This window comes from Triturus cristatus, chromosome 3_2 (genome assembly GCF_964204655.1).
Source record: "Triturus cristatus chromosome 3_2, aTriCri1.1, whole genome shotgun sequence".
Taxonomy (NCBI): Eukaryota; Metazoa; Chordata; class Amphibia; order Caudata; family Salamandridae; genus Triturus; species Triturus cristatus.
Genome location: NC_140584.1, coordinates 1,082,135,818 through 1,082,162,150, shown reverse-complemented (window position 1 = coordinate 1,082,162,150; position 26,333 = coordinate 1,082,135,818). Strand labels below are relative to the sequence as shown.

General features: G+C 48.0%; 2 protein-coding genes across 4 annotated transcripts in view; one reads left to right on the top strand and one right to left on the bottom strand.

Moving 5' to 3' along the window:
* SBDS (SBDS ribosome maturation factor) overlaps positions 1–2,402 on the bottom strand; it is a 169,047-nt gene extending 166,645 nt beyond the window's left edge. Inside the window, exon 1 of the mRNA XM_085649821.1 lies at positions 2,175–2,402. The gene's annotated coding sequence lies outside the window, so the exon portion shown is untranslated. The remainder of the gene's footprint in view (positions 1–2,174) is intronic.
* LOC146859157 (S-adenosyl-L-methionine-dependent tRNA 4-demethylwyosine synthase TYW1-like) overlaps positions 1–26,333 on the top strand; it is a 590,982-nt gene that overhangs the window by 47,451 nt on the left and 517,198 nt on the right. Inside the window, exons 1-3 of one of the 3 annotated variants that reach the window (XM_085649818.1) lie at positions 1,468–3,947; positions 20,128–20,268; positions 24,756–24,857. In XM_085649818.1, the coding sequence (XP_085505944.1) occupies positions 3,945–3,947; positions 20,128–20,268; positions 24,756–24,857 (246 nt within the window). In that variant the 5' untranslated portion in view covers positions 1,468–3,944. Of the gene's footprint in view, positions 1–1,467; positions 3,948–20,127; positions 20,269–24,755; positions 24,858–26,333 lie in introns of those variants that run through there. The other 2 variants (XM_085649817.1, XM_085649816.1) reach the window with 2 other exon arrangements.

Here is a 26,333-nt window from a genome sequence, read left to right as displayed (position 1 = left end):
GATGGTAGATTTCTACCATAGTGCTAAAACAATGGATATATGCAAGCATATAAATACATGACAATAATAATGCGTACTCCTACGATGCAACCCTAAATAGATGTACCTCTGTGTATGTAGCACGTATGTAGTTGTAGAGCCAAGAATCCCCTAGGCTCAAGCCAACCTTATTACCTGAAGTGAGACTGTGGGACCCCATCTTGGTCTCAGACCTCTGCGAGCTAGAGTATCTGCGTGCAGGAACCTCAGCGTCACGCATCAGTGTGTCAGCGTTGAAGTCTTTCTTCTCTGCCTACACTGGCAAAGATATGGTGTGTGTATATATACCCAAAAAGTACCCTCGGGGCACTCTATCCTGCTGTGTCACGTCAGCCGAGGATGATGGATGGGATGACTCTTATACATAGTTACATGCAAAAGATTGTAATCCTGTTGTAATTCTGAGAGTCCTTATGCATAATTAATGAGGCTAGTTTTCGGGGGAAACCACACGACATTTATGCAGCGCTTAACTAGGCAAAAGGTCAATACCAAAAACCCGTTATGTAGTGTAATGGTACAGTAAATGTAGGGGAAGGGTTAGGGGACTACTCACGCCTATATTGGGGTACCCTATGAAACATAACCGCTTAAGATTTTTGGTAAAAAGTGTAATTAATATTGGTAAAAGCAGGGTTTTTCAGTATATTTGCTTTGTAACATTTTGAAAAAACCCAAATATGTTATGCCTTGTCTCTTGGCTGAAGATGATAAATAGGCAAATTGGGATTTTCCTAGCTTTTGTGCAGAGAAAAGATTTAATTGAAGTGAGTATGTATCCAAATCCCACTATTACCAATCCCCGCAGCGTCAATCGAAGAATGAAAATCAAGCACTACACTATGATGCCACCGCATAGCTGTCAGAGGTGATGGCACAAATAAAGATAAGATTGAACCCACTAGAATAGGCATCTACGCAGAAGAAAGACTGTATCAGGAAAGCAGACATCTCCGCTTTGCAAATATTGCAGAAAGTTTGTGAAGAGTCCTGAAATGCCCGTTTTTCTATCAAACCCACTGTGAAAAAGTGTCTCCCAGTGACTTTCGGTTTCTTTTTGCATTCCTTGAAAATCCTGCCTTGCTATACAGAGAAGTAAAGAAAACAAATGGCCCACTAGGAGATCATTCGTTTTTTTTTAATATCGGAGAGCTGTGTACCATCACATTTTACTGCTGCCTACCTCGTAATGGACCCCAATCAGCACAGCAGGTATTGTCACTGGGCTGTCAAGTGAGACATGGCCAGGTATGCCCTACCTCACAGAGCTTCACCTCCTTCTTGTGTGAATTACTTTGGTAATAGGAAGGAGAGATTGTGAACGCCAGGCATTTGCATTGTTTCTTTAATCTTGCAGCATCCATCAATTTTGTGTTAGTCTGTAAAACATGGCTTTAAAAAGGCGGTGTCTCTTTCTAACTGGTAAATATGGCTGATGGTGCTGGGGGCCAAGATGGCCGCTTGAGCCGAGAGCTCCGATAGCCCGCCAAACTATCCGTCTATTATCCTGCAGCTGTGCCATATTTACACCGCGGAACGGTGACTCGCAGCCCCCTGGGGTTCCGCGGAGCTGATCGCGCTAAAAGCGACTCGGCTATCTGCCTCCTTTGCGAAGTTGCGGCTCATGGTTGATCTCGGACTGGCTGGGCCCCGGGCGCTGCCGACGAGCGGGACCTGCCGAGGCCCGGAGACCTCATTCCCCCATCCCGGTCGGAGGGATGACGCTCGCCTCTTGAGGCGCTCCCACAGCGTCGGCTGTGAGGCGCTGTCGCTGGTTTGGTGCTGAGGCGGACTGGGCGTCCCTACCCGAGCTTGCTGATCTGCGGCTCCCCGGGCGATTGAAGGAGGCGGGGCCAGCCTCCTGAACGGCCCGGAAACAACTTCGAGACTGGCGTCTGGGGGGAAACAGAGGCCGCACTCTCGGGGTCTCCTCCGAGACTACAAGGAGAGGCTGTAGCGGACACCGGATGACCCAGGGGCCTGCTGGGGAGCAAGGCCGTATTTCCACGTTGCGGCCCGACGGATGAAGCGTCCCTGCCCCTCCCTTGGATCTGCTGTCTTCTCTGCTCCACCGGCAGAGGCCTGCTTCTCATGGTGAGATCGGTCTGGCGCAGCTACGCTTTACATGTACTTACCAGCGCTCGCTGACCTCCTGTGTCCCTGGTGATTGGCAGCGGCGGCACAGACTGTACGTGGACTGATATCGGTTGACCTGGAGATCTCCTGCGGCCCGACGCTCAGGGGTATGTGGGGGGAGTGCTCTTTGGACTGCCTGCTGAATGCCTGTGGCACCGCCGGTGAGTGAGTTCCAGTGATCACCGGGGCGCGCTGGGAGGCCCTGCCGCTTTTCTCTGCGGTGCTCTGGCGCGAGTGGTGCCTCCCCCCTCCCTGTTGCTGCTGGTTGCTGTGGACCCACTGCCACTGAGTGCTGGTTTGAGTTCCTTCTGCCCGGGTGCCCCCTAAGGTCGGCTTGGTGTGTGTCTTGAAGGGGGTGCAAGACCGCACTCTTCTTCGCGACCTACCTCGGCCTCCTGCTGGCGGCGACGAACTGGTCACGGATCGCCCAGGAGAGTAAGGGCTGTCGCCATTGGAGATTGCTATAATAGTGCTGCTTACCGGGAGTGCGGCGAACACCCCACTGTGCACACGATATTGTGACTGAAGATTGGCTGGTGGGAGTCGAATATTCTTTGAGGTCCCCTAGTACCTCAGTGCCAGACATGCTTGGTGGATCCCTTTGGGGTGGCCCCCCCCTCCCCCTCTTAGTCGGACGGTTGACCTATACTGAAGGTGGTTGGCGCAAACCCTATTGCGGAGGTGCTGATCTGCGCTACACACATTGTGGGACTTGCGAAGTGTCGCCATTTTGAGGTATCTGCTGACGCATCGCTGTGGTGAGGTCCTCGCACGCAGTGCCGGCGGTGGCCCCCGGGCTGTGGCGGGCAGCCTTGCAGTTCCCTCCATGGTGACATCGGTTGCGAGGGGATATACTTCTTGCCGCCAACCCACCGTTAAAGTTGATACTTGCCAGAGTGGTGATACACAACCGAAGTCAAGGTGGGACGAGCGGATAAAACACAATCTAAATTGTCGTTCGACCCTAAGCGGCCTAAATCTGGCGAGTCCGCTGTTGAGGAGGGCATTGGAGAACAGGAACAGGGCACGGAAGAACAACGCCAGGACATTCGCGGCCACCTGTTGGCAATGGAGAAGAACCTCCAAGGTGGGATATCCTCTTTAGGGCGCCAAGATGGACGCACAAACTTATAGAATGGACCGCATGGTCGAAAAATTGGACAAAAATGCGGAGCGGCTTGACATCTCGGAGCGCAGACTGGCGGAGGAGGCACAAACTGTCCTCGATACTGAACCCAAACAGCTGGGCAGGGTGCTCCAGGTTCTTCAGGATAAAGCAGAGGACTTGGAAGCTCGCTCCAGGCGCTGTAACCTCCGCATTACGGGCCTAATGGAATCTACACCTGCAGGGAACATGGAGCTCTTCATTGAAAAGCTTCTGAAGTCATTATTGGACGACTCCCCATAGCAAAACTACTAAACTACAGGGATCGGGATGTCGCACTTCAACTAGCCCGCGAGAAACCACCGCTACGATTTGAGGGGTCGACAATCTCCTTGTTCCCAGACTTCACTGTTAAAGTTAAGGAGGCAAGGTGCTTGTTTGCTCCCATGAAGAGACAACTCCGCGAACTTGGGGCGGACTACGCCATGTTATACCCTGCAAAACTGAGAGTGAACCGGCAGGGCCACTCGCATATATTCACTGACCCGAAGGCCTAACAAAAAGTGTTGAAGGATTGGATGAAAGGGAAACTATCGCACCCAGAACGACTCCTCCTGGATGAGGCGTCGGGGAGGCCCCATGGATGAGCAGGATTGACTAACATATGGTAACACGAACTGTTGACATTTTTCGTTGAGTATAGTTTGATGTTTCTGGGAGAGGGGCGATCTATTTTTGTTTGCACTGTGTTTGCAGGGAGATACATGGACTCATTATGGTTTGGCCCTTCCACTGCCTCGCATGATGGTTGGCCGCCTTGCTTGCATGGCGGGGGGCGCTGGGGGGTCTGCTTCCTTGCGGTATGGAGAATGCATTGCAGATTCTCCCATACACTATTTTGTTTTAGCTTTCCCTTGACATGAGAACGGGGGCTATGACTGATCTGATATACTTTCCTTGATGTGCGCTATTTCTGGATTGGCTTAGAGTGGAGCCCCACGACACATTCACGCCCCTTGGTGCCCTGGGGAGCTATGCTCTTCTACTCGAATTCACAGCTGCGAGTTTTCTTAATGGCGGGGTGCGAAGTATGGCCCTTATAGTTTACACACCTCTTATTTCTGAGCGAGCAACGTCCACCCCTGCGTGAATCACACCTGGGATGTGTTTTGTTGTTTGGGAATGGGTGGGTTTTCTATTTGGGAGGGATGGTACCGCGGCCAAGTTTGGGTTGGGCAGGCGTGGGAGGGGGATGGGGAGGGTTTGACTCGTGAATTGCTGCAACGCCCACTCATGCAGATTGCTGTCATGTGCTGCATTATTGTTGGATTGCTGCTGCAAAGTTCTGGCTACTACGTTTGTGGCTGGACAAGAGTGGGGTTGGTCTCATGTTGGGAATGTTTTTGGATGTATTTGTTGTGGTATTAGCACATGCTGTGCAGCTTTGGTGTGACATGGTCCAGATTAGAATTTCTTGGTTTCCTCTCAACTGCATTATCATATATGACACAGACACACCGGTGTTTCATTCTGATAGCACTCTAGACTCGCTGGTCTTGCTTACTTGGAACGTGTGCGACCTTTAATCGAAAGGTCCGTAAGATTCTAAGCTACCTTTACAGGCACAGCGTCGATGTGGCCCTCCTGCAGGAGGCCCACCTTCACCCGGATAGTCCCATTTTACATACCAAAGGACTGATGGGCAATATCCATGTTGCGGGCTTCACTTCGCATGCTGGGGGGGGTCATGACGTGGGTGAATCCGTAGACGGCGATAACTTTGACACCCTTAGAGACAGACAGAGAGGGTAGATTCGTCCTATCTAAGTGTTGCGGGAAGGGGCTAGAACTCTTCCTTTGAAATGGCTACGGCACTAACTATGACCATCCAGACTTCTATACTAACTTAACGACTTTGTCCCAACCATACGCTCTAGACCATATCTTGTGGGGTGGGGACTTTAATTTTACCAGACATCCTGCTCTGGATAGGTCTGACGGTCCAGATAGACACCCCTCGACCTCAGCCAGGGTGGTAGAGACGTCCCTGAGGAAGTTGGACATGTGTGATGTATGGCGACACAGACACACTCGACAGGGTGGATACACACACTACTCTGCACATCACAATATACACACGAGAATAGAATACTGGTTCGCTTCACAGCATATTCGAGCATGTACGATTCTCCCCCGCACTTACTCCGATCATTCGCCACTACTTCTTACACTTGCTTCCCCTAAGAAACATATCCCCTATTTTTATGGCGCTTCCCCCTATACTCCCTCCTTGACACTGTTTTCAAGGAGGAACTTGCCATGTCCATCGAGATATTTTTCGTGACAAACGTTGGATCTGTGGACTCCTTCCAGAATGTCTGGGAGGCTTTTAAGGCCTATATTAGGGGTGTGACTATCTCCAAACATGCGGGGGTTCTTAAGTCAATACACAATAGGCTGACGGCTCTGGAGCGCAAATTGAAGGACCTCAAGTCCTCCCGTGAGATGGACCAGAGCGAAGAACTCACCCTGGAACCAGCGCAGACTCTCCGAGAATATCACGAGGAAGCTGACGCAGAAATAAAACACCTCTGGAAATATGCCACCGCCCGAAACTATAGCGAGGGCGAGCGGCCGGGAAAGGTTCTGGCACATCTCCTTAAGCAGCGCAGGGACAGGACCACAATTCCAGCCATATAGCCGCAACAAGGAGATCCCCCGCTCACGGAGGATCAGGTAGCGGAGCAATTTCGGAAATACTATGCAGAACTCTACTCCTCTCGCGGCCACAGCTCAGACGAACGCATATTAGACTACCTGACCCATATTAAACTCCCATGGCTATCCAACTGTCATCGCGAGTTCCTGATGCGCCCGAGCGAGAAGAAGTGATACTCGCCCTCTCGGAGATGAGAGCAGGTAGTGCACCGGGGAGTGATGGTCTCACCGTGGCCTTCTATAAGGCGTTCCAGGACCTCCTAATCCTCCACCTACTCGCACTGTTTGAGGATATATGCACCTCAGGAAGGATGCCTTCGACTATGCGAGAGGCGATTCTGGTAGCCATACTCAAACCGGGGAAACAGCCGGAGGAGTGCGCTTCGTACAGACCGTTGTCCCTTTAGAATGTAGACGCTAAAAGCTTCGCGAAGCTACTCGCCAATCGTCTCAGCCCACTGGTCACCACTCTGGTGGCACCGGAGCAGGCAGGCTTTGTGCCTAGCCGGGAACTTAACCTATAATCTTCACACTGTTTTTGCTGCTTTACAGCATACCTGCTCAGATGTCCCATCTGTTGCGGTATTTTTAGGCATGGAAAAGGCCTTCGACTCTGTCGAGTGGCCTTTCATGTACCATGTCCTGGGCCACATGGTAGTGGGGTCAGTTTTCCTGCAACTCCTTGCGACACTATACTCCTCCCCCCACGGCAAGCATCCGGATTGGATCCCTGGTCACTGACCCCATACAAATTTGCTGGGGCACCTGGCAGGGCTGCTTTCTCGCCATGATTGTATGCCCTGACTGCAGAACCTCTAGCTTGTGCACTACGTGAATACCACGGGCAGAAGGGCACGATTCCCAAATGACCGTCTAATTATATCTAAGTACGCGGACGACACGCTTATCTACGTTAGAGAGCCTGAGACCAACCTTTCTTCGGTTCTGCGTGAGGTGGTTCTTTCGGTTCCCTCTCGGGCATAAAAGTCAACTGGAACAAGTCCATCATGTGCCCCCCCTCCCCCCACCCACCCTCACCCCGGCCACAGTTCGATTTGACCCGGAATATCCCCTGGAATGGACCACAGAGGCGGTACGATACTTGGGTATCCGGTTACATACCGACTCGGAAGTTGTTCTGAGGGAAAATTATGGAGTGGCTATCTCCAAGCTGGGGGATGATGTTGATAGATGGATCAGTCTTCCGCTTTCATTGATGGGCAGAGTATCCCTCATGAAAATGATTGTCCTACCACGTTTTCTCTTCCTCCTTACGAACATTCCCATGGTCCTGTCCAAAACATTCTTTCGGCGCCTAATCTCCCTAATGGTGCATCTTGCGTGGGCGGGCATACAGCCACGCGTTGCCTGGAAGATATTGACGTTGCCATATACGATGGGGGGGCCTTGGTGCTCCGGACTTGGAATTATACTATAGAACTGCTCAATGCACATATGCATATCACTGGATAGTGGATACATGGACCCCCTGACATACCGCACATACTGATTGGGAATCATAGTTGCCGATCCCAAGCCTTTGCCTGCCTTGCTGTTCTCGCTTCGGGACAGGCGCACTGGCATAATGGACTCTCTTAATTCGGTCACACAAGCTTGGCATTATATACTGGACGCTCATGCTGGTAATATTCTGTATGCTCCATTGGCCCGCCTGGACTGGTGTTATTGGCTTGCACCATGCAGAGACAGAGGAGTCATACTCTCATTGCAGACGCTAAACCTACAGACCATAGGAGACCTCTTCATGGACGGCACTGTACGTTCCTGGGAAGGTATAGCTGAGGGTGATACCGCTCGGACACCCCTTGCGCAATTCCATAGTTAGACACGCTCTCGGGTATTTACTTGGAGAGGATATGACGGAACCCCCAGAGATCCCGAGTCTGACCCCTGTTATTCAAGCACAGTCACCTGCTAAATTAGTATCTATCGCTCCACACTATCTGTCAGAGACGGTGCATACACAAAACCACGTCTGGCGTGGCAGCGGGACTTACAGATAGAACTGATGGTTAAGTGGCTCTACTGCTGCTGCTTGAGTACCAAGCGAATCCCGCTCAACGGACGCCATAGATTAGTTCACTTTAAATTCCTTAACAGGGTTTACCATACTCCGGAACGGTTACACCGCTATGGTATCCCAGTGCGAAAGATGCAGAGAACCTATAGCTGACTTGTTTCACGTGTCCTGGGCCTGCCCGGGTGTTACCCGCTTCTGGGGTGATGTATTCATGGAAATTAACCGCATTACGGACATGACCATATCCCCTGACCCGGTTCTTGCCCTACTGGGCTATTCCCAACCACTTCCCAAGAAACACAGACTTCTTGTGGACATGGCATTCCTTCTAGCGAAGAGATGCGTGGCTCTCTGCTGGCTCTGAGGCCCAACACCTATCTTGGCGCAGTGGTCTAGGGATATGCTGTACTACTGCACTCAAACTGAAAACTACAGCGAGTTAATACCACCCCGCAACAGACCCTAAAACTTCTGGGCCCTATAAATGTCCAGGAAATCCACTCTGAGGACCTCTGATCATGAAGACACCGCTTCTCTGACGGGGCAAACCGCTATAATCTAGACCCTACCGCGCAACGTTAACCTTATTTTTGATGCTGAACACAACTTCTTACGCACCTTACCTCCTGGGTAGAGACATGTCTGATAAGGGGCTATCGTTCGGTTGGCAGGACCAATCTTGTGTCTGAATTCCTGGCTGCTTTCTCACTTTTTTTTTCTTTTTTCATAGTATGTATCTATGATGTATGATCATGAACTGATGCATATGGTTATCACCACTTGGACCATGTCAATGTCTTTCATTGTTTTGTATTTTTCTTGTTCCTTTAACATTCAATAAACCTATTTAAAAAAAATATGGCTGATGGTGCCTTAGTGATCTGAAACTATTCTGTGGAGCTGCAGTAATAAACTAAACCTGGGTAGTGTGTAGTCCTTCCCAAGGTATGTGATGAACGCTTACCGCTGCAGGTTCAAGAGCCATGTAAAGTAGCTGTATTATCTCCTGAGTGATGGTATTTTCTGCCAGACACTAGAAGAAGGCCTTGGATATTGATTCAGTTGTACGCAAGGTGCTTTGTGAAGCCCAGAGTTTACTGCAGTCTTGACAAACTAACAATAGCACTGTATGTAAGACTAAAAACATAAAAGCTCTATCTAAGAAGGTTAATTGGAAGAAAAGGCAGTAGCAGGTTCCCAGCTTTCGCAATGTGACATCCATGCCAGATTCTAAGCACATGCATCAGTGTGTGACCAGTGCCCCTGGGTGACAAAAATTTCCAGGGTTCATGACAAAGTCCTGCTGTACCCGTCCAGCATTGGCAGTGGAACTGCTGTCACTCACAGGTGGCTCCGACAGTCTTGCAGATAAGAAGCAAACCTCATTATAGTGCAATTAAACTGCAGTGTCTGATTCTTGTGTGTAATGGGTATAATCTTGTTATGAACCTGTGCAAGAGAGAACAGGGAGGTGACCATTGACAGGGAAAAGGAAGTGAGACCTCCGGGTCAGACTGGAGGTGTGTGCCAGGTAGGGCAGGGGCACTGCTATAGGAATGTGGGTAGAGCCTGAAAATGTAATCTGACACCCTTCTGGGTGTATGAGGGCTCCTGCGTCTGAGCAATCAGATTTCCCCTCTCCCCCTGGATCTGCTTGCTCGGACCCCTCCTGACCTACTGCCTTTCCTATTTCCTTTTCGGATTCTTTTAGGAACTGCATACTCCACTTGTATACATAGACCTCTTCATAGTGCATCTACACTGCAATGTCTGGATGTTGTGTGTTATGGGTATAATCTCAGTATGAACCTGTGCAAGAGATCAGGGATGTGACCATTGATGGGGAAGAGGACGGGAAACCTCTGGGTCAGACCGGCTGTGTGTGCCAGGGAAGGCAAGGGCAGTGCCTGAGGAATGTGGGAAATGCCCGAAGGATGTGGGCAGTCCCACCACTCCTCTTACCTTCTACTGGGCAGTGCTATAGCCTATACCAGAAGGTAGTTTTGCACTGATATAGTCCATCTGCAGCTAGTAGAATATGGAAGTCTTTCTAAAGCACAGGTGAGTTGAGAAGCCTGTATGATCCCAAAGCTGTACAAAGATTGGAAATAACCAGACATGCTCGCCATTATCGTGCAAAAACACTTCATGTCCAGTGAAAGCCACAACAGCATTCTATGCTAGCGTGCACCACAGATGCTGCTCCAATGCCAAGCGCCATGCCTGCTGCACTCACTCTCCTTGTGCAGTGATGTTGCCGCTTTCTCCAGCTTGATCCCTTCACTCAACAGCACACAGCTGCGTGGAGGGCTAGTGTGCTTGCACCGTGGTGGTCATGAGACATATTCCTTGTCAGTGTGGAGTCCACAGTAAACCATCAAAATGCCATCACTTTCACAGTCTTGCATCCCAAATACTGGCTATTCAGTGGGCTGATTGTAGTGAGTTGTTTACTTAGTGGGTTTCTCAGAATGTTATGCACGTGAATAAGAATGTATTACTTTGAACAATGTCAGCCTCTGCATGGAGTGTGCGCTGGCTGAGAGTTCGATGGGCAATGTCAGTTGCTGATCGACCTTTGTGCCGAAGATGCGCTCCATGTCGTGGGTGAAGCTTTACAAATAAATACTTACTTTTGGATGATAAACGTCTCTCTAGTGGTAACTCATCGACCCACCACATTTATCCAAAGGTGAGTGATTCTGGCACAAAGCCAAAATGTGGTTGACCCACTAGCAAAGCAATGGCTAGTGGGGCTGACCCATAGCCCTTCTCGGTATATGTATTGTGTATGTATTATTGAGATTACTAGATGCTGTCAAACATTTGAAGCTGTCATAGCAGACCTAAAAATAGTCCTCTGCGTTCCCTGCAGTGTTGGATTACATGAAAAAACGTTCTACTTGCTGAAGCTGATTGATTTGTTAATATAAGTTTGCTCCTCTTTATTAATGCATAGGTCTTCTTTTCTATCCAATATTTGCAGACCTTTCAGCTTTGACCTGTATCAACAACTTAAGCTTGCCTATTATAGAACTAGGAGCTTAATGGCTCGTCCCCTCGTTGCACAAGGTATCCCACCACCATCACCAACAAAAAATTAACATTGTAGTTTAGCTACTTAATTTAAATCACTAGACCGAAATAAGAAAAAAGTAATAATTGTTATGAGGAGTGAGCGGAGTAGCTGGAGTGAGGAGGCGGACCACAGGCTCCAACAATCTTTGTGGCAGGAGCTGCTGACACTGCCAGTTTCGTGCCCGGAGGCGCTCTACAAATTGCACCTGGGGCTACCGCTGCACGGAGGGAGCCCTGTTGCTGGGGTATCTTGAGTGAGGGGGCGTGTCACAGGCCCCAACAATCTTTGCGGCAGGAGCCACTGACTCTGCCAGTTTCGTGCCCAGAGGTGCTCTACAAATTGCACCCGTGGCTCCTGCTGCCCGGGCCAAGACTGGGTCAAGAGCGGGTCTGTCCATGGCTGGTTGATACTGGCCCCCCCGCCCCCCATGGTTGGAGCCACCAGTTCATGCCAAAGTTGGTGAGCGTATAACTTATTTACATGACTTATATGAATTTTATGGGTCTGATTGGGATCTAATTTTTAACAAAGACCTGTTTTTGAGCATATATATATATATATATATATATATATATATATATATATCTACTGGCGGTTGCCAGTAGATAGTTATAGTTAGGACCCTGTTTCCATAGGAAATCCGCAACATTCTATTTGGACTAACTTTGGCGCCGGTCGACGAATCCTCGCGAAATTTTCAAAATAGGTGGGGCGCTACGCTACGCTCCTACCCTGAAAGTCTCGGGGGGGATTCGTCAAGCGGGGGCTGAGAAAAAAGGGGGGTCCCAAAACGCGTTTTTCCCATGCATTTTTCCATAGGACCTTTAGACACAGCTACAGCCCGAACGGCCAAACAGAGTTACTTGAAATTTGGCAGAGAGGTAGTCCTCAGGTCAAGGAAGTGCCTTTTGTAGGTCTGGTGTAAATCTGTTCAGTAGATCCTGAGAAAATAGCATTTAAATCAATATATATATCTGAGCCAGCTTACGGTGCGCTTACCGTGCGCGATTCTGATTGGCTGTTAGATCTTAGTAAACATTCGAATCGGTCGAAACCAGGAAGCGGCGACCGCCATTTTCTCTCTCGCACTCTGAGGGGGGGTGGAAAAACAAAGGCCAAAAACATGTAAAGGGGTTGTTGTGACAGGTCCTAACCTCCTAGCCTTGATGATGGTGTCCCCAAAGAACCCCCAAGGCCAAAAAGTCAATTTTTTTTTTTCTGAAAAATCGCCGATTACGCTTACCGTACGGTAAAAATAATAAAAAAAAAATCATCCAAACTATTCCCACCCCGTTTGCTAATGGTTCCCGAAGGGCACCATTTGTGCATGGTATATGTTCTAACAAATAAATTGAAAGATAACCTTTCACAACGAAGCGCATAATATGTCCTCCATGTGCGCACGGTGCGTGAAGCGCATCGTGCGTACATGGCCCATCCAGCGTAACGTCGGTGCGCGTAGCGCACCGCTTGCCCACCGTGCGTGCACGGCACTAACTGCGTAAAGTGGGCGCGCGGTGCGCGAAGCGCCCCGCGTGCTCACTGTCCGCGCACGGTGCGCGAAGCGCACCGTGCGCGCATGGAACGAACTGCGTTAAGTGGGCGCGCACGCCACGAATGGCGTAAAGTAACTTGGCATTTAAAAAACCGTACAAATTCACTGAAAAAAACCATAGGTTTCACACACGTTATAGTTAGGAATTAGCATTTAAAAAACCTTGCAAATTCACTGAACAAACCATAGGTTTCACACATGTTATAGTTAGCTGGACATTTTACTGATAAAAAACCAATGAAATTCCCCCGTTATAGTTAGTGCAGGCAACTATAACTCACGCGACCGCAATCCTCTGCTGATGACATATGTGTCTTTATGAAAAAAAAATATTTGTAATATATGTATAGCTAAAATTTAATGGAAGAAGACATGGGCAAATAAGTGTCTAAATACAGTATTAGCATCAGCAGAGGATTGCGGTCGCGTGAGTTATAGTTGCCTGCACTAACTATAACGGGGGAATTTCATTGGTTTTTTATCAGTAAAATGTCCAGCTAACTATAACATGTGTGAAACCTATGGTTTTTTCAGTGAATATATATATATATATATATATATATATATATTCGTTTTTTCAGCACCCCCCCCCCCCCCCCCCCTTAGAGTTAAGGAATACAAAACATGGGGAAACCAGTGCGCTGGGAGTGTTCAGGCTTTATCATCAAGCTCACACCCAAAGACTCGCCTTAATTGACCAAATGTTACAGATGGCAATTGGGATAATCTCTGCAGAAATCAAACTTACTGAGCGGAGACTATCACTGGAAGGAGGGGGACCCCGCTTGGGGATAAATGCAACAACCTGTAATTTGTCCATTCATCTGGTGGAACCAGGAGGGCGCACAACACTAACTCGACCTGACCCAGCTGTTATTGTCCAGCCATTGATACGAGGGTCAAACGTAAGAGCTAAACCTGCTCATACAACGAGACCCATCAAGCTTCCAAGGAACCCCAGCGTGCTACCAGAACCAAGGCACTAGTGCAGGGATTTCCTTCTATTTGTCCACCTATGCCCATGGACAGTGTTACCCAGACATTGGGAAGCCTGGGCCGAAACAAATTGAACAATGGATCAACGAAGCCCAGCTGGATGGTTAAACTTATGGGTGAACTTCTTCAAAAAAAATCAGAGAAGTGATTAAGGAGGAACTTTCTCCTACAAAGGCTAAATTAATTGAGGTAGGAGCGCTGGTGAACTCATTTAAAATCACCCCCAGCAGTGGACCAACCTAGGGCTTTGGTGCTGACCCACATCCCTTGCCACAAAGTTTCTTAATAACTATCCAGCACTCTAGCAACAAAAGGCATGATACTTTAACTTCAAAGGACATTTCAATAGATGGGAACTGTTTGAAATGGGGGTCTCTTGTTGGCAGAAGTAGGTACCTTTGGCAAAGTAGGGACCCTTCTTCCTAGTCAGGGTAGGGGAGATACACTACTAAAATATCCCCTTCTCACCCCCTTGGTAGCTTGGCACGAGCAGACCGGCTTATCTCGGGGGCAGTGTGTAAAGCATTTGTGCATGCATACAGTAACACAGTGAAAACACTACAAATGGACTCCACACCAGTTTAGAAAAATAAGCAAAACTTTATCGCAAACCAAAAATGACAAAAATCCAACATACAATACTGAAAAAATAGGTACTGTGCAAAATAACCTTTAAATTGCAGGAATAACGTGAAAACACAGTTCCTCAAACTCTTTAGCTCCTTTAGGGACTACCGCGATACTGAACACGACAGTCTTAACAATTCTAGCCAATCGCTACGGTACGGATTAGCTAAAGCATCTACCTACTCAGAGACAGTACCTTGCTTGTTGCTTCCGACACGATGGTATGAGCCAGTCGGGGGCAACCTTCGTGGTTGCGAGGTGAGATGGAAGCGCTGCAGCGTGCGGTGTCCTCCCAACTCTGTGCAGGCAGCGGCTCTTTGATGGAGTCGGGGAGACCAAGGCTTGCGTTGCAGGGTGAGATGGTGCTCGATGCATGCAGGCAAGTCCCGGTGTGGCGACAGAGCCGGTTGATGTTTGTCGGGCAGCAACAGAGTCGGTGACATCTATGCAGCGCGTAGCAAAGCTGTGCGGAGTGCGGTGCCCACAGGACGCGGTACAAGCAGTGGCTCATTGATTGAGTCGGTGAGACCAGGGTTGAGTTGCGAAGCGAGGCGGTGCTCGCTACGGTGTCTTCAGGACATGGAGTCTGTGATGGACTCGGTGACAGTCGGCTGTTCATTTGTCTGCGGCGACTGGAACCAGTGGAACCAGAGATGGTGCCCAGAAGGAAGGTGAGGTCTTTGCTGATCCTGAGACCTCTTGAACAGAGGGCAAGCCCCACTTCAATCCCTTGGAGATACTTTCTCAAGCAGAATGCACACACAGTTCCTTTCCTTGGTAGAAACAGCCACTGCAGGCCAACCCCAGACCGCACACAGTAAAGGGGCAGTACTCCTCCTCCAGTTTCTACAGCTCTTCCCCTTCGCAGAGTTTCCTCTTGAAGTCCCAAAAGTGATCTAAAGTTCTGGGGTCTGGGCCACAATATTTATACAGCTAAATCCTTTGTTCTCTGGTGGCAGAGAAGCCCTGTGCTCAGTCAAACCCAGTTCTGTTCTCTCTGGTGCAGCTTCCTGGCAGGAGGTGGAGACTGCATGGTGTAAGGCAGAACAGGCCCACTCAGGTGAAAGGTAATCTCCTCCCCCTACTCTAAATTCAGCCCAGCCCTGACTCATCCAGACTCTGGAGCCACTGCACATCCCCAGCCCCTGTCATTCCAAAGCCAGACAGTCTATACACAAACCTAGCAGAGGCACACTGGATGGCTAAGCAAGAAAATACTTACTTTCTAAAAGTGGTATTTTAAAAAACAGAATGTAAAAATCACCCTCACTAAACGATGCATTTTAACGTTCAGGCATACTAAACTTTGTTTTCCTTCCCTCTTCACAGAGCTAGCTATGTTTATAAGATGTTATAAGCAAACTCCCCATTCTATCCTATTGGAACAGGTGGCCTTGCGATAGTGAAAAAACGAAATTGGCAGTATTTCACTGTCAGGACATGCCACACACACCAGGGCATGTCCTACATTTCACATGCACTGTACCCTGCCCACAGGGTACCTTGGGCCTACCTTAGGAGTGACTCCCATTTAAGAAAAGAGAAGGTTGGGGCCTGTCAAGCGGGTGCACTTGCCAAGTCGACATGGCAGTACCAAACTGCGCAAAGACATTGCTCTTACATTTACAGGCTGCTCATGTGGGTGGCACAATCAGTGCTGCAGGCCCACTAGCAGCATTTGATTTACAGGCCCTGGGCACACAGTGCACTGTACTAGTGACTGATTTAGTAAATTAGATATGGTAATCTTGTAATCCTCAATCCATAAACACAATTTGCAGGGAGAGCATATGCACTTTAGCACTGATCAGCAGTGGTAAAGTGCCAATAGACATAAAACAAACAAACAGTAGGCCAAAACGCAAAATGTCTGGGGATAAACATGTTGGACAAGCCAGGTCTACCAGGAACCAAACTACCAGTCTCTCTGAATCCCAGTAAAAAAATCACAAGATTGTACTTTGCAACCGGTCTGCACGAATAAAACAGCAGCCGACTACGGGTCAAAAGAAACCAGAGATTTATCTGTGATCGATTTACAGCCTGCCCTTATGTGGTGGTACTGATGAGAGTACCTGGTCTCAGACCGTGCTCTTCTTAATCTTTTTCTGAACTCAAGAACAAATGTTTAAATTGGTTGGGCACTTATAAAAATGTTCCCTGAAAGACCATGTTCTCTTCACCCACAGGGTGAGGTGGATAGGGAAAGGATTGAAAGATAAAGAGGGCGACTGTATAATTTTTAATTTTAGGGAACCTGGAGTGGTCCAGAAATTATTGTTCGATGATGCCTTTAGGTGAACGGGCGGCGTGGGAGCTACAAAATTGGTTGTTCTTCCCATGGGATATTTCTATAATCCTGTCAATAGAGTACCCTTTAAAACATTTCGACTGGCGGGCCAAAATATGTTTGCTAATTTTCATCTTGGTATAAACCAGACCCAGACCTGCGACATTTATAACGATCCAGTTCGTAATAGGTTTGCGCCCCTTGGCCAACTCGATTGACATCTAGCCTACGAAGATCCCCAGTGTAAATCCCATTCTAATAGGCCTGTTCAACACCAGAGTCCTTAAAAATTAGTACAGCTCTGTAAGTGGAAAACATATTCTTAAAAGAGCCAAGAAGTGATGTTGTCATGGGGATTCAGGTTTTTTCCCCTCACCAGGAAAAACTGCCTAGATCCCAGGAGCTCCATGGAAATGAAGCTAGAATCCAATAAAAGAGAAACCTTCACTCCCTATAGTTCACAGGGAAGTGCTGAAGCTACAAAAAATGATATGGGGAGAAAAATCTACCCTGAGGTTAGTTTCCGGGAACATTGCAAGTATAGGCTCAAAACTTATTAACCCAGAGTGGGAGGCATTGTTAAAGATTATGACATCTATCTCTTTGAAGAAACGTGGCACTGATCTCAAATTAATTGGCCTAGCTATGCCTCGTATGGTATTTTAGCTGTAGGAGGTACGTTGGGCAGACCAGCTGGTGGCCTATTGACCTAGGTAGGGTTCACATGTAGGGGGGGTATCGTGTTGAGCTCCGAGAAATTGAATTGAAATTTACAACGAGAAAAACTTCTAAAGGGAGAAGAAAAACAGTGAAAAATGTCATGACGGCTGCTTTCCAGAGAGTACTAAGCAGTGAATGTATCCCTGTTGCCCGGAGCAGCAAAGAAGAGGTTTTATAGATTGTTGGACTTGGCCCTTGTTGCAGGGTCATCCCAGAACATTTTGCCTTCCTCCTGTATTTTCTGACCTGTTGGTGGTGGTTTTCTGACTCTGGGCACTTTACCACTGCTGATCAGTGCTAACGTGCATATGCTCTAATTTGTAAATTGTGTTATGGATTGGCTGTTTGATTTACTTGCCAGACCCTAGTACAGTGCACTGTGTGCCCAGGGCCTGTAAATCTAATGCTGCTGGTGGGCTTGCAGCACTGATTGTGCCACCCACAGAAGCAGCATGTTAAATGTGACTCAGGCCTGCCATTGCAGAGCCTCTGTGCAGTCTGGGACTGCCATGTCAACTTGGCAAGTGCACACGCTTGCCAGTCCCCAAACCTTCCCTTTTCTGCATGTTAGTCACCCATAAGGTTAGCCCAAGGTACCTCTGTGGGCAGGGTGCATTGTATGTGAAAGGTAGGTCATGCTCTGATGTGTGTGGCATGTCCTGATAGTGAAATACTGCCACTTTCGTTTTTCACTATTGCAAGGCTATCTGTTCCCACAGGCCAGAATGTGGATTTTGTTTATAACGTCTTATAAACATAACTGACCCTGGGAACAAGATAGATAAAGTTTAGTATGCCTGAACAGTATGCCTGAACTCAGAATGATAAAGTGCACCTTTTAGAGAGGGTGATTTTTACATTCTGTGTTTGAAAATACCACTTTTAGGCAGTGGGTATTTTCTTACCTAACAATCCAGTGTGCCTCTGCTAGGTTTGTGTATTGCATGTCTGGCTTTTGGATGACTGGGGCTGGAGGAGGGCAGTGGCTTCAGAAGCCTGATGAGTCAGGGTTGGGCTGAATAGACCTGGGCTGCATTTAGAGTAGGGGGAGGAGAGTTCTTTTTCACCTGAATTGGCTTGGTCTGTCTTCAACAATGCTGTCTCCACCTCCTGCCAGGAAACTGCACCAGTGAAGACAGAACTGGTTTTGGCTGGGTACAGACACACTCTGCCTTCATAGAACAAAGGATGTTGTAGTATAAATATTGGGACCATGACCTCAGAACTTTAGATCACTTCTGGGAAATCAAGAGGAAACCTTTGCCAAAGATAAGAGCCGGAGAAGCTGAGGAGGAATACTGCCTGTTTGCTGTCTGGGGTTGGCCTGCAGCAGCTACTTTCTGCCAGGGAAAGGAGAAAAAGGACTTTGCTGTTTGCTTTGTCACCTGCTTGAAGAAAAGATCTCCAAGGGCTTGAAACTGAGCTTGCCTCCTGTTCTGAAGTCTCAGGAACAAAAAGACTTCACCCTTTCTGCATCTGGAACTGCTGTTTCAGCTGCTACAGAAGGGAATTACAACACCGATGCCGGCGAGCGATGTCGCAACCTGCACCGAAGCTGTGAGCGCTGCTCCAACTTGCAATGTAGACCTGAAGCCTGCTGCCATGCCACATTGACTCCGAAGCCGACTTCATCATCGCGGAGCCGATCCTTGACGTGGGCGATCCCCGAATCCATCAACATCGCACCATCGTAAGGAACCGTGGTTTCGGTGCCATCATGGCATCTCCCCGACGCAGTAAGGAGCTGTCGTCTCATCTCTCCTGTGCTGCAGTAAGGAACACAATTTGCACCTCCCCTGGGGTCGTAAGGAGCCGACGCCGTGCACCACCTATAAAGTAGCACCTCCCTGATGCTGTGAATGGTCTTTGCTTTCATCACTTCCAAGTTACTGTGCTTTTTGGGTCTGCTTGACGCCGGGCCTGACGCCGTGCACTTCGCGGTTGGTGCCGTACTTTGGGATTCCCACCGGTCATGATGTCGTTATAACTCCAAGTGGAGTTATTTGTTGCTACAAGCTTTATTTGAGTGAATAACCTATTTTTGAAGATATCTTGATATCCGTACTGTGGATTTTTGTCGTTTTGGTTTAGAATAAAATTACTTATTTTTCTAAACTGGTGTGGTGTCCATTTGTAGTGTTTTCACTGTATTACCTTATGTGTTCACAAATGCTTTACACACTGCCTCTGAGATAAGCCTGTCTGCTCGTGCCAAGCTACCAAGGGGGTGACCAGGGGTTATTTTAGGAGTGTATCCCCCTTACCCTGACTAGAAGCAAAGCCCCTACTTGAACAAAGGTACCCACCTCTGCCAACTAGAGACTCCCATTTCTAACATAGATGTAGCCACCTCTTATAGCCATGCAGTGGCCCGTGATGTATTGTTTACTTTTCATCTCTCTATTGCTCCTGTGGTCAGTGATAAATGGATTTGAGTGTCCAGCAACATCATTGTCGTACATTAAAATCTAGTCATTCATGCCAATGTCCGGAATATAGTGTGAAAATAAAACTCACTTATGCAAAGTAAAAACTCTATGAACTGCAAAATGTAATGTTTAAAAAAAAATTCATACTTCTTTACAGTGCTTAGTAATACTTTGGTTTTCTGCATCCACCTAATTTTGTTTTCGTGCATTTTTTTAGTGACCTCTCTGGTTTTGAAACCACTGTTAAAAATGTTTCTTTGGTGTGCTGTGTTTGCATGTGTAAAGTATAGCCTGGTTTTATTTTCAGCTTGCTGTCTCGTAATCCTGTTCTTGATTACAGGATGTTTGAATGTCCCAGAAAGGGTTTATACAGCGTATAATCAATCTTTCAGGTTGAAGAACTGAAGGAGAATGGCCATACGCTCTTCGTAGCACAGGATGGAAGAGGCATAGGTTCACTCCAAACAGAGGAAAAAGAAGTCCATGTTGCTGGCGTTAAGATCTTCTTTGGCTCCCAGACTGGCACATCTAAGGTAAAACGTGAAAGGAGCTCTGTTCTTTGAGAGAATGTACACTAAGCTCTAAACTCTTCCCATCTTCACTAAGTAGCAATTTTAAACACTCTGGATGCAAATAAATTATTAATTACCACTATATCCCCCTGTATTTTCTTCTTCCTACACTCCGAATTGTTTTCCCTCTGAAGCAACCAGTGTCTCATTAGCCACATGTCCTGCATTCAGGTTTATGCCTAGTACATTTTAAAGGTCAAACTGTGCAGCAAGTATAGTACAAAACCAGTTGGTCACACGTGGCACCTGGTCGGGATCAGGCGCGGTGCGTCCATTGGGGCGTTGGGGCGTAACCCCCCCCCCCCCCCCTGCACCCGCAGCTCCCTCCTCGGTGTCTCTGAACTTAGTTTACTTAAGTTCAGAGACGCCGAGGGTGGGGAGAACTGACAATGCATGTCAGTCAGCATGACGTCGGACCGTGGGCGGTCCGGCGTCATGTTGACTGACATGCATTGTCAGACAAGCCAGGGAAAGGCAGCATTGCAGCACAAGTGCGCATGAGTGGGCATGGAGAGTAATTTTTAGCCCGTGCCCAGTCATGCGTACTTGTGTTTTTACTGCCCTGCGCATGCCCATTAGGAGCCCCTCGGTCTCCTAATGGGCAGGCGGCGGGCGTAGCGTAAGCTGTGCCCTCAGCCAATCCTGGCGCTGCAGCAGCGCCAGCATTGGCTGAGGGGTTGCCACTCCAGTGCTGATGTGGTGTTCCGGTTTGAAGGGGGCAGAGGCGCCAACGCGGACCAGGAGCAGTGGCGGTCAGGTACGTTTTTGTTTTAATTTTATTCAGTTCGCCCGCTGCTGGCAGCTGCCTCCCCCCCCCCCCCCCCCCCTCCTTCCGCGCTAGAGCAGTAGTTCATTCAGGTGGTGCTGGGGTACACCGAGGAGCAATAGCGGAGGTACAGGGGGGCAGAGAGGCACCATGTACCAGCCGGCGAGGGCTCACAGCGGCTCTGCACGGGGGTTGATGTGGTCCAGTGGTTTAGAGAGGAGTAGTTCCGGAGGTACAGGAGGAGGGGACAAGAGGCGCCGTGTACTAGCAGGTGAGGGCTCACAGCAGCTCTGCACAGGTGAGAAGTGCTACGGGGGTACAGAAAGGAGAAGTACTGGGGGCGCTAAGAGGCACCCTGTGCAGCTCTGGCACCGCATGACAAAAAGTGATTGGGAGCCAACAAGAAAAGTCAGGGAAACTAGCACCAGGGTAGGGCACAGGCAGAAAGGCAGGTGTGCTGGATACGAATAAGCTAGAGCGATAGAAATAAACAGATAGCGGTTGGAGAGAGAGAGGTGAGGAGAGGTAGAGGCGAAGATAAACGGAAGCGTGTGCACCACACCAGGCTTGGCAGCTTTATCTCCCACCTTTGCGCCGAAGTTGTAAGCTAGCGTCCAGGTTATGTTAAGGGGCACTCCTCCAGCACTTTTACGCCCCGCCATTTTCAAATGTCACCAGCCGCCCCTGGTCGGGATCATGGGCATGTAGCAAGCCGATCTCCTACAGATTCTGGGACCTTTGCGTTTGTCTTTTGTCAATGTGTATCAAATATTTAATGAGACTCACTGGGCTCTGTCTGGAGCAGATCGTAATGCTTGTAGAATGTTTTTCTCCATGTTAGATCAGAGCAGTACCTGTAACCTTTGTCCAGAGGATCACATTTTACCGCAGTTTTGCATTCCAGGCCTCTGATCTTTTTGAAATTCTTCACTCCTGTTTGTCTCTATCTACCTTATTGTGTCTTGATGGCTATTGAGTTAGCGGTGCGAGGGGACTATTCGATGCAGATTGAGGTTCCTATGCTTATTATGGAACTGACCTGGGTACTCCGAGTGCATGTTTCATTTGTGTGCAGCAAAAACTAGGTGATGGGTGGGATGCTTGAATTAATCTCATCTACTGCAGTCGCTCGGGCTGCATTCCAGTCTATCGTTATTTTGCAAACCATGCTACCTTAGTTTGTACCCAGCCATGTGCAAATCAGTCCTGACCCTGCGCCATTGGGGATAGTCCAGCCCAAACTCCCAAGCCTGGTCCTCCCAGAACCAGAATACAAGCAACCTAGCACTGGGTTCTCCCTCATCACCCATGTAAAGCTTGATTCCGGTTGCACAGTGAGCACAGGACCCACGTCTGGGCATACCTTAATTTCCTGGGAGACATGGCAGCCTTTGGAGACAAAGTCGAGGGGAAACAGAGATGAGGGTTTTTGTAATAAGGTCCAGCATACGTACCCCAGAGACTATGTATAGACAATGAGTATGCAGTTCCTAACAGAAAGAAAAAAGACAAAAGACAGATCCTAACTGTAGAATAACCACCAGTATAATGCAGGAGAGTGATCTTCTTGTTGGAAAAAGAACCTCACACACCTGACAAGAAGGTGTCTTGCTTCATCGGGTCTGCTCCTACTCGGGCCGGCGCTGCAATGCCCGATCAGGCGCCCGTGATGGGGCCTACTTAACGGAGATCTTTATTCCGAAGCCGACAGGTGAAGTGCAAGTAAGGGTCTTAGTGTAGGTGAAAGTGAAAGTGTATAGTGAAGTTAAAATAGGGAAAAATATTCCAATCAAAATAATTTTAATGAAGTTTGTTCTTCCCCTAATTAAAAGTAAAGAAATCGCGTATGGTCACCCTATGTTGTGATATTATACGCTAAAATGTGAGGTCGACATGTTTCTTACCCTATTATCTGTTCGATGGAGACCCTGTCAGCCAAGGTAAATTCAGGATCTCCTGACAACCCTTTGAAACTGGATCTCTTCAGAAAACTCTACAACTGCCTTCTAATGGAGGGCCGGAAGTTGATCAATAGGTCATTGGGAGTGGCGGCAATTCCGAAGTCCTGGAAACATGCCAAAGTTATCCCCTTGCTAAAAACGACGACGTTCAATTCATTTCAGCTGGGTAACTTCCGTCCAATATCTCTGCTCCCTTACCTGGCTAAAATCATGGAGTCTTATGTTAATACCATCTTAACTCAATATTTGGAAACCAATTCGATTCTAGGTACGTCACAAGATGGTTTCCGCCCCGGACATAGCACCAAATCTGCATTACTTGCAGTCCCGAAGCAGTTAGGTTCAGCCCTGGATGAGGACAAAACCTCTGCACTGATCCTTCTGGATCTGAGCGCGGCCTTTCACACGGTCTCCCATAAGATCCTGCTGCATCGGCTTGAGGGGATAAGGGCAATGGCAAGGCCCTCGCCTGGTTCTCATCCTTCTTGACCGACCGGTATTTCCAGGTCTCTGCCCCCATTTTTCCTCTGGTGTCCACCCTCTATGCTGGGGTGTTACTCAGTGATCTGTGCCCTGAGCCCCAGCTTATTTAACATTTACATCCTCTCTCTGGCCGTCATGCCTGAAACATCATGTTGGTCTCAAACGCAAATAACACCCAACTGGTGTTCACCTTTTCCAGCAACTGTAATCCGGATCAGGAGAAATTCCAAGATGACCTTGTGGCCATCACTGAATGGATGGAGGACAACTACCTTCAACTGAACTCGACCAAGTCAGAAGTGCTCCTGGTGGGCCGGGAGGCCCATCTATGGGATAACCACTGGTGGCCTCTGACTCTTGGACTCCCTGACCCCTCCGTCCCCCCCCCCACCACCCCAAACCGAAATCCGTGGTCAAGAACTTGGGAGTTTTGTTGGCTGGTGCCCTCTCCTTTGAAGAGCATGCAAAGACCGCGGCAGGCACCTGCTTTGGTCTCTTAAGTAGCCTGAAGCCAATCTTTGGACTTTTTGATCTGACTATCAGGTGATTAGTGGGTTTCTGAAATTCCACCGCAAACCCATCCTCCCCAGGGGATTTGGCTGTTGCCATACAATCTATAGCCACCGCTACATCCTCCTCCAGGATGTCGAGTTCCAACCGGTCCCTCTGTCTCTTAGTCCATTATGGAATGGGCAATTCATTCATAAAGGCATTCTCTTGTTATGGATTCTGCCACTCAGAAGCCTATAATGCAAAGTAATAAGTTGAAGCTACGCAAGTATATCTTGGGAATTAGTCAGTCAGGCAGAGCGTGTTTTTTGGAGGGTAGTCTATGCCCATTTTCAATGGAAATTTATTTTGGAGGTAAGCAGAGTTGTCTATTTCGGGGTCATAGATGCCCCTTCTGACAAGGCGGAAATGACATAATTGGAGTTCATGTTAAGGAAGTGTACCAGTAAGTAATCTTCTCTTTGTGTTTTGGTTGAGGTGAGACCTTTGTTTGAGCAATAACTTGGCTAAAATCTAAATACTTGGGTTGTGTTAACTCTAGAACTAGTTAAGCCTTTTGAAGGCTTCACATTTGAGAGTTTAAAAAAAATGTCATCTTAGTTTCTAACCACTTATCTGCAAGTTCGCTGTCTTTGTGTGGTTTCATCTGAAGCTTAATTTCTGTCTATAGTTTCACATTTTTGTGTGCCACAAAGTTCATTGTGCGATATTTATTGTTTGGCTTTTAGGGGTTTGCAGCAATTCTTGCAAAAGAAATTGGTTCTCTTGGCTTATCTGCGGAAGTGATAGACCTGAAAGGATATGATCCAGATGACAGTCTAGCAGATGAGGTTAGTGGTTTCCGGTTTTTACGTATTGGCCTTTTATGACTTTTTTTCGCCAAAATGCTCACACTTGCTCATTCTTCCACTTCATACTCCTCATTATTTAGTCGTGCGCTACAGCATTTTAGCAGCTCTTATTGGCACGTGCCCATCTGACATTTGGTAGGTATCCTGGTCATAACCTTTCATATGATGCCTTAGAGGTCAGGAAAACTGAGATAACCTTAGGGGTCACCAAATAGTTCATCAGTTCCTTGAATGGAACCATTCGATGAGTGGCAGCGGCTCCCCAGAGATATCTAGTTTTAACGTTTGCAAGACTGGAGTTGAAATTCTTGTACCAGGATGCCCCTCGGACGGTGGATAAAATGGTGCAGAAATCCCCATGTCTTTTTTTCTTTTCTTCTGAATAATTTCGTTTGTTGACCATTTCAAGGTACAATATGTAAAAAAGTAACATCCCATTGTAGAGAACATTTGAATAGAACCAACAGTTTACCATGAACATCCAGCCATTCAAACTGTGAATAACGGGTCAATGAAATCTGGCAACCTTGCAGGAAGAGCTATAGTCCTGTTAGGGGCAGTAGGGGAAGTCTGTTTAGCACTGTCTAACCCGGAATGATGCAAAAACAAACTAGCACTGGAAATGCCAATTGGTATCTCCTTAATGACCTATTTACTGTACCAGTAATTTTTCCCAATGCTGTGTGGCATCAGCAAAAAAGAAAAAGTGCAATGAGGGCCGCACGTGCGTCATGATGTTGTGGCAGCCTAACATGACGTGTGCGCTTGACTGCATCCTTACGCACCTGCCGTTTTTTAGGTCTCGCCTATGCAGTGCGCATGCACTGCATAGGAGACCTTTAGCCGTCGTTCAGCTCTTTTTCGAAGCACATACTCGTGCTTGTGTCGGCATACACCTTGTGGGAGCGCGCAGGGGCGCGCCACAAAAACGAGTATGTGTTTTGACAAAGAACACCACTCCCGGGCACGTTTGCAGTGCCAGCAGTGTGTTTTTCTTTTATGTGCTTCAAAATATCAGCATTACTAGCTAATCAAACCGCAACAGCGAGACATGCCACTGCGCCAGCGGGGCGCTTCCACGCCATATGTTTATTTTACTTGTTTCAAAAGAAGAGTGCGGACGAAGGAAGTTTGTTTACAGTGACACAGCTCGATGGGTTCAGCCTCTTTTTTTGTCGTCTGTCTATAAACTGCAGTTTGCCTTTTTTCCTTTTGCAGAACACGTAGACTGACTCCCCTTCAGCTGCTAATAGCAGTGTCTGTTAAGTAAATGAGTTTATTCAGTTTGCCGTGCGCTGTGGTAATATTTACGGTGTCACCTTCCAGCGGTTTTATCCCTGAACGAAGGACTGCAGCGCATCCAATCACTGACCAGGCACAGTATACCGAAAAAACAGGCGCACATAAGTCCGTTATGGTGGCTCACCTAGAATCCAATATCCGATGTTACTTTAA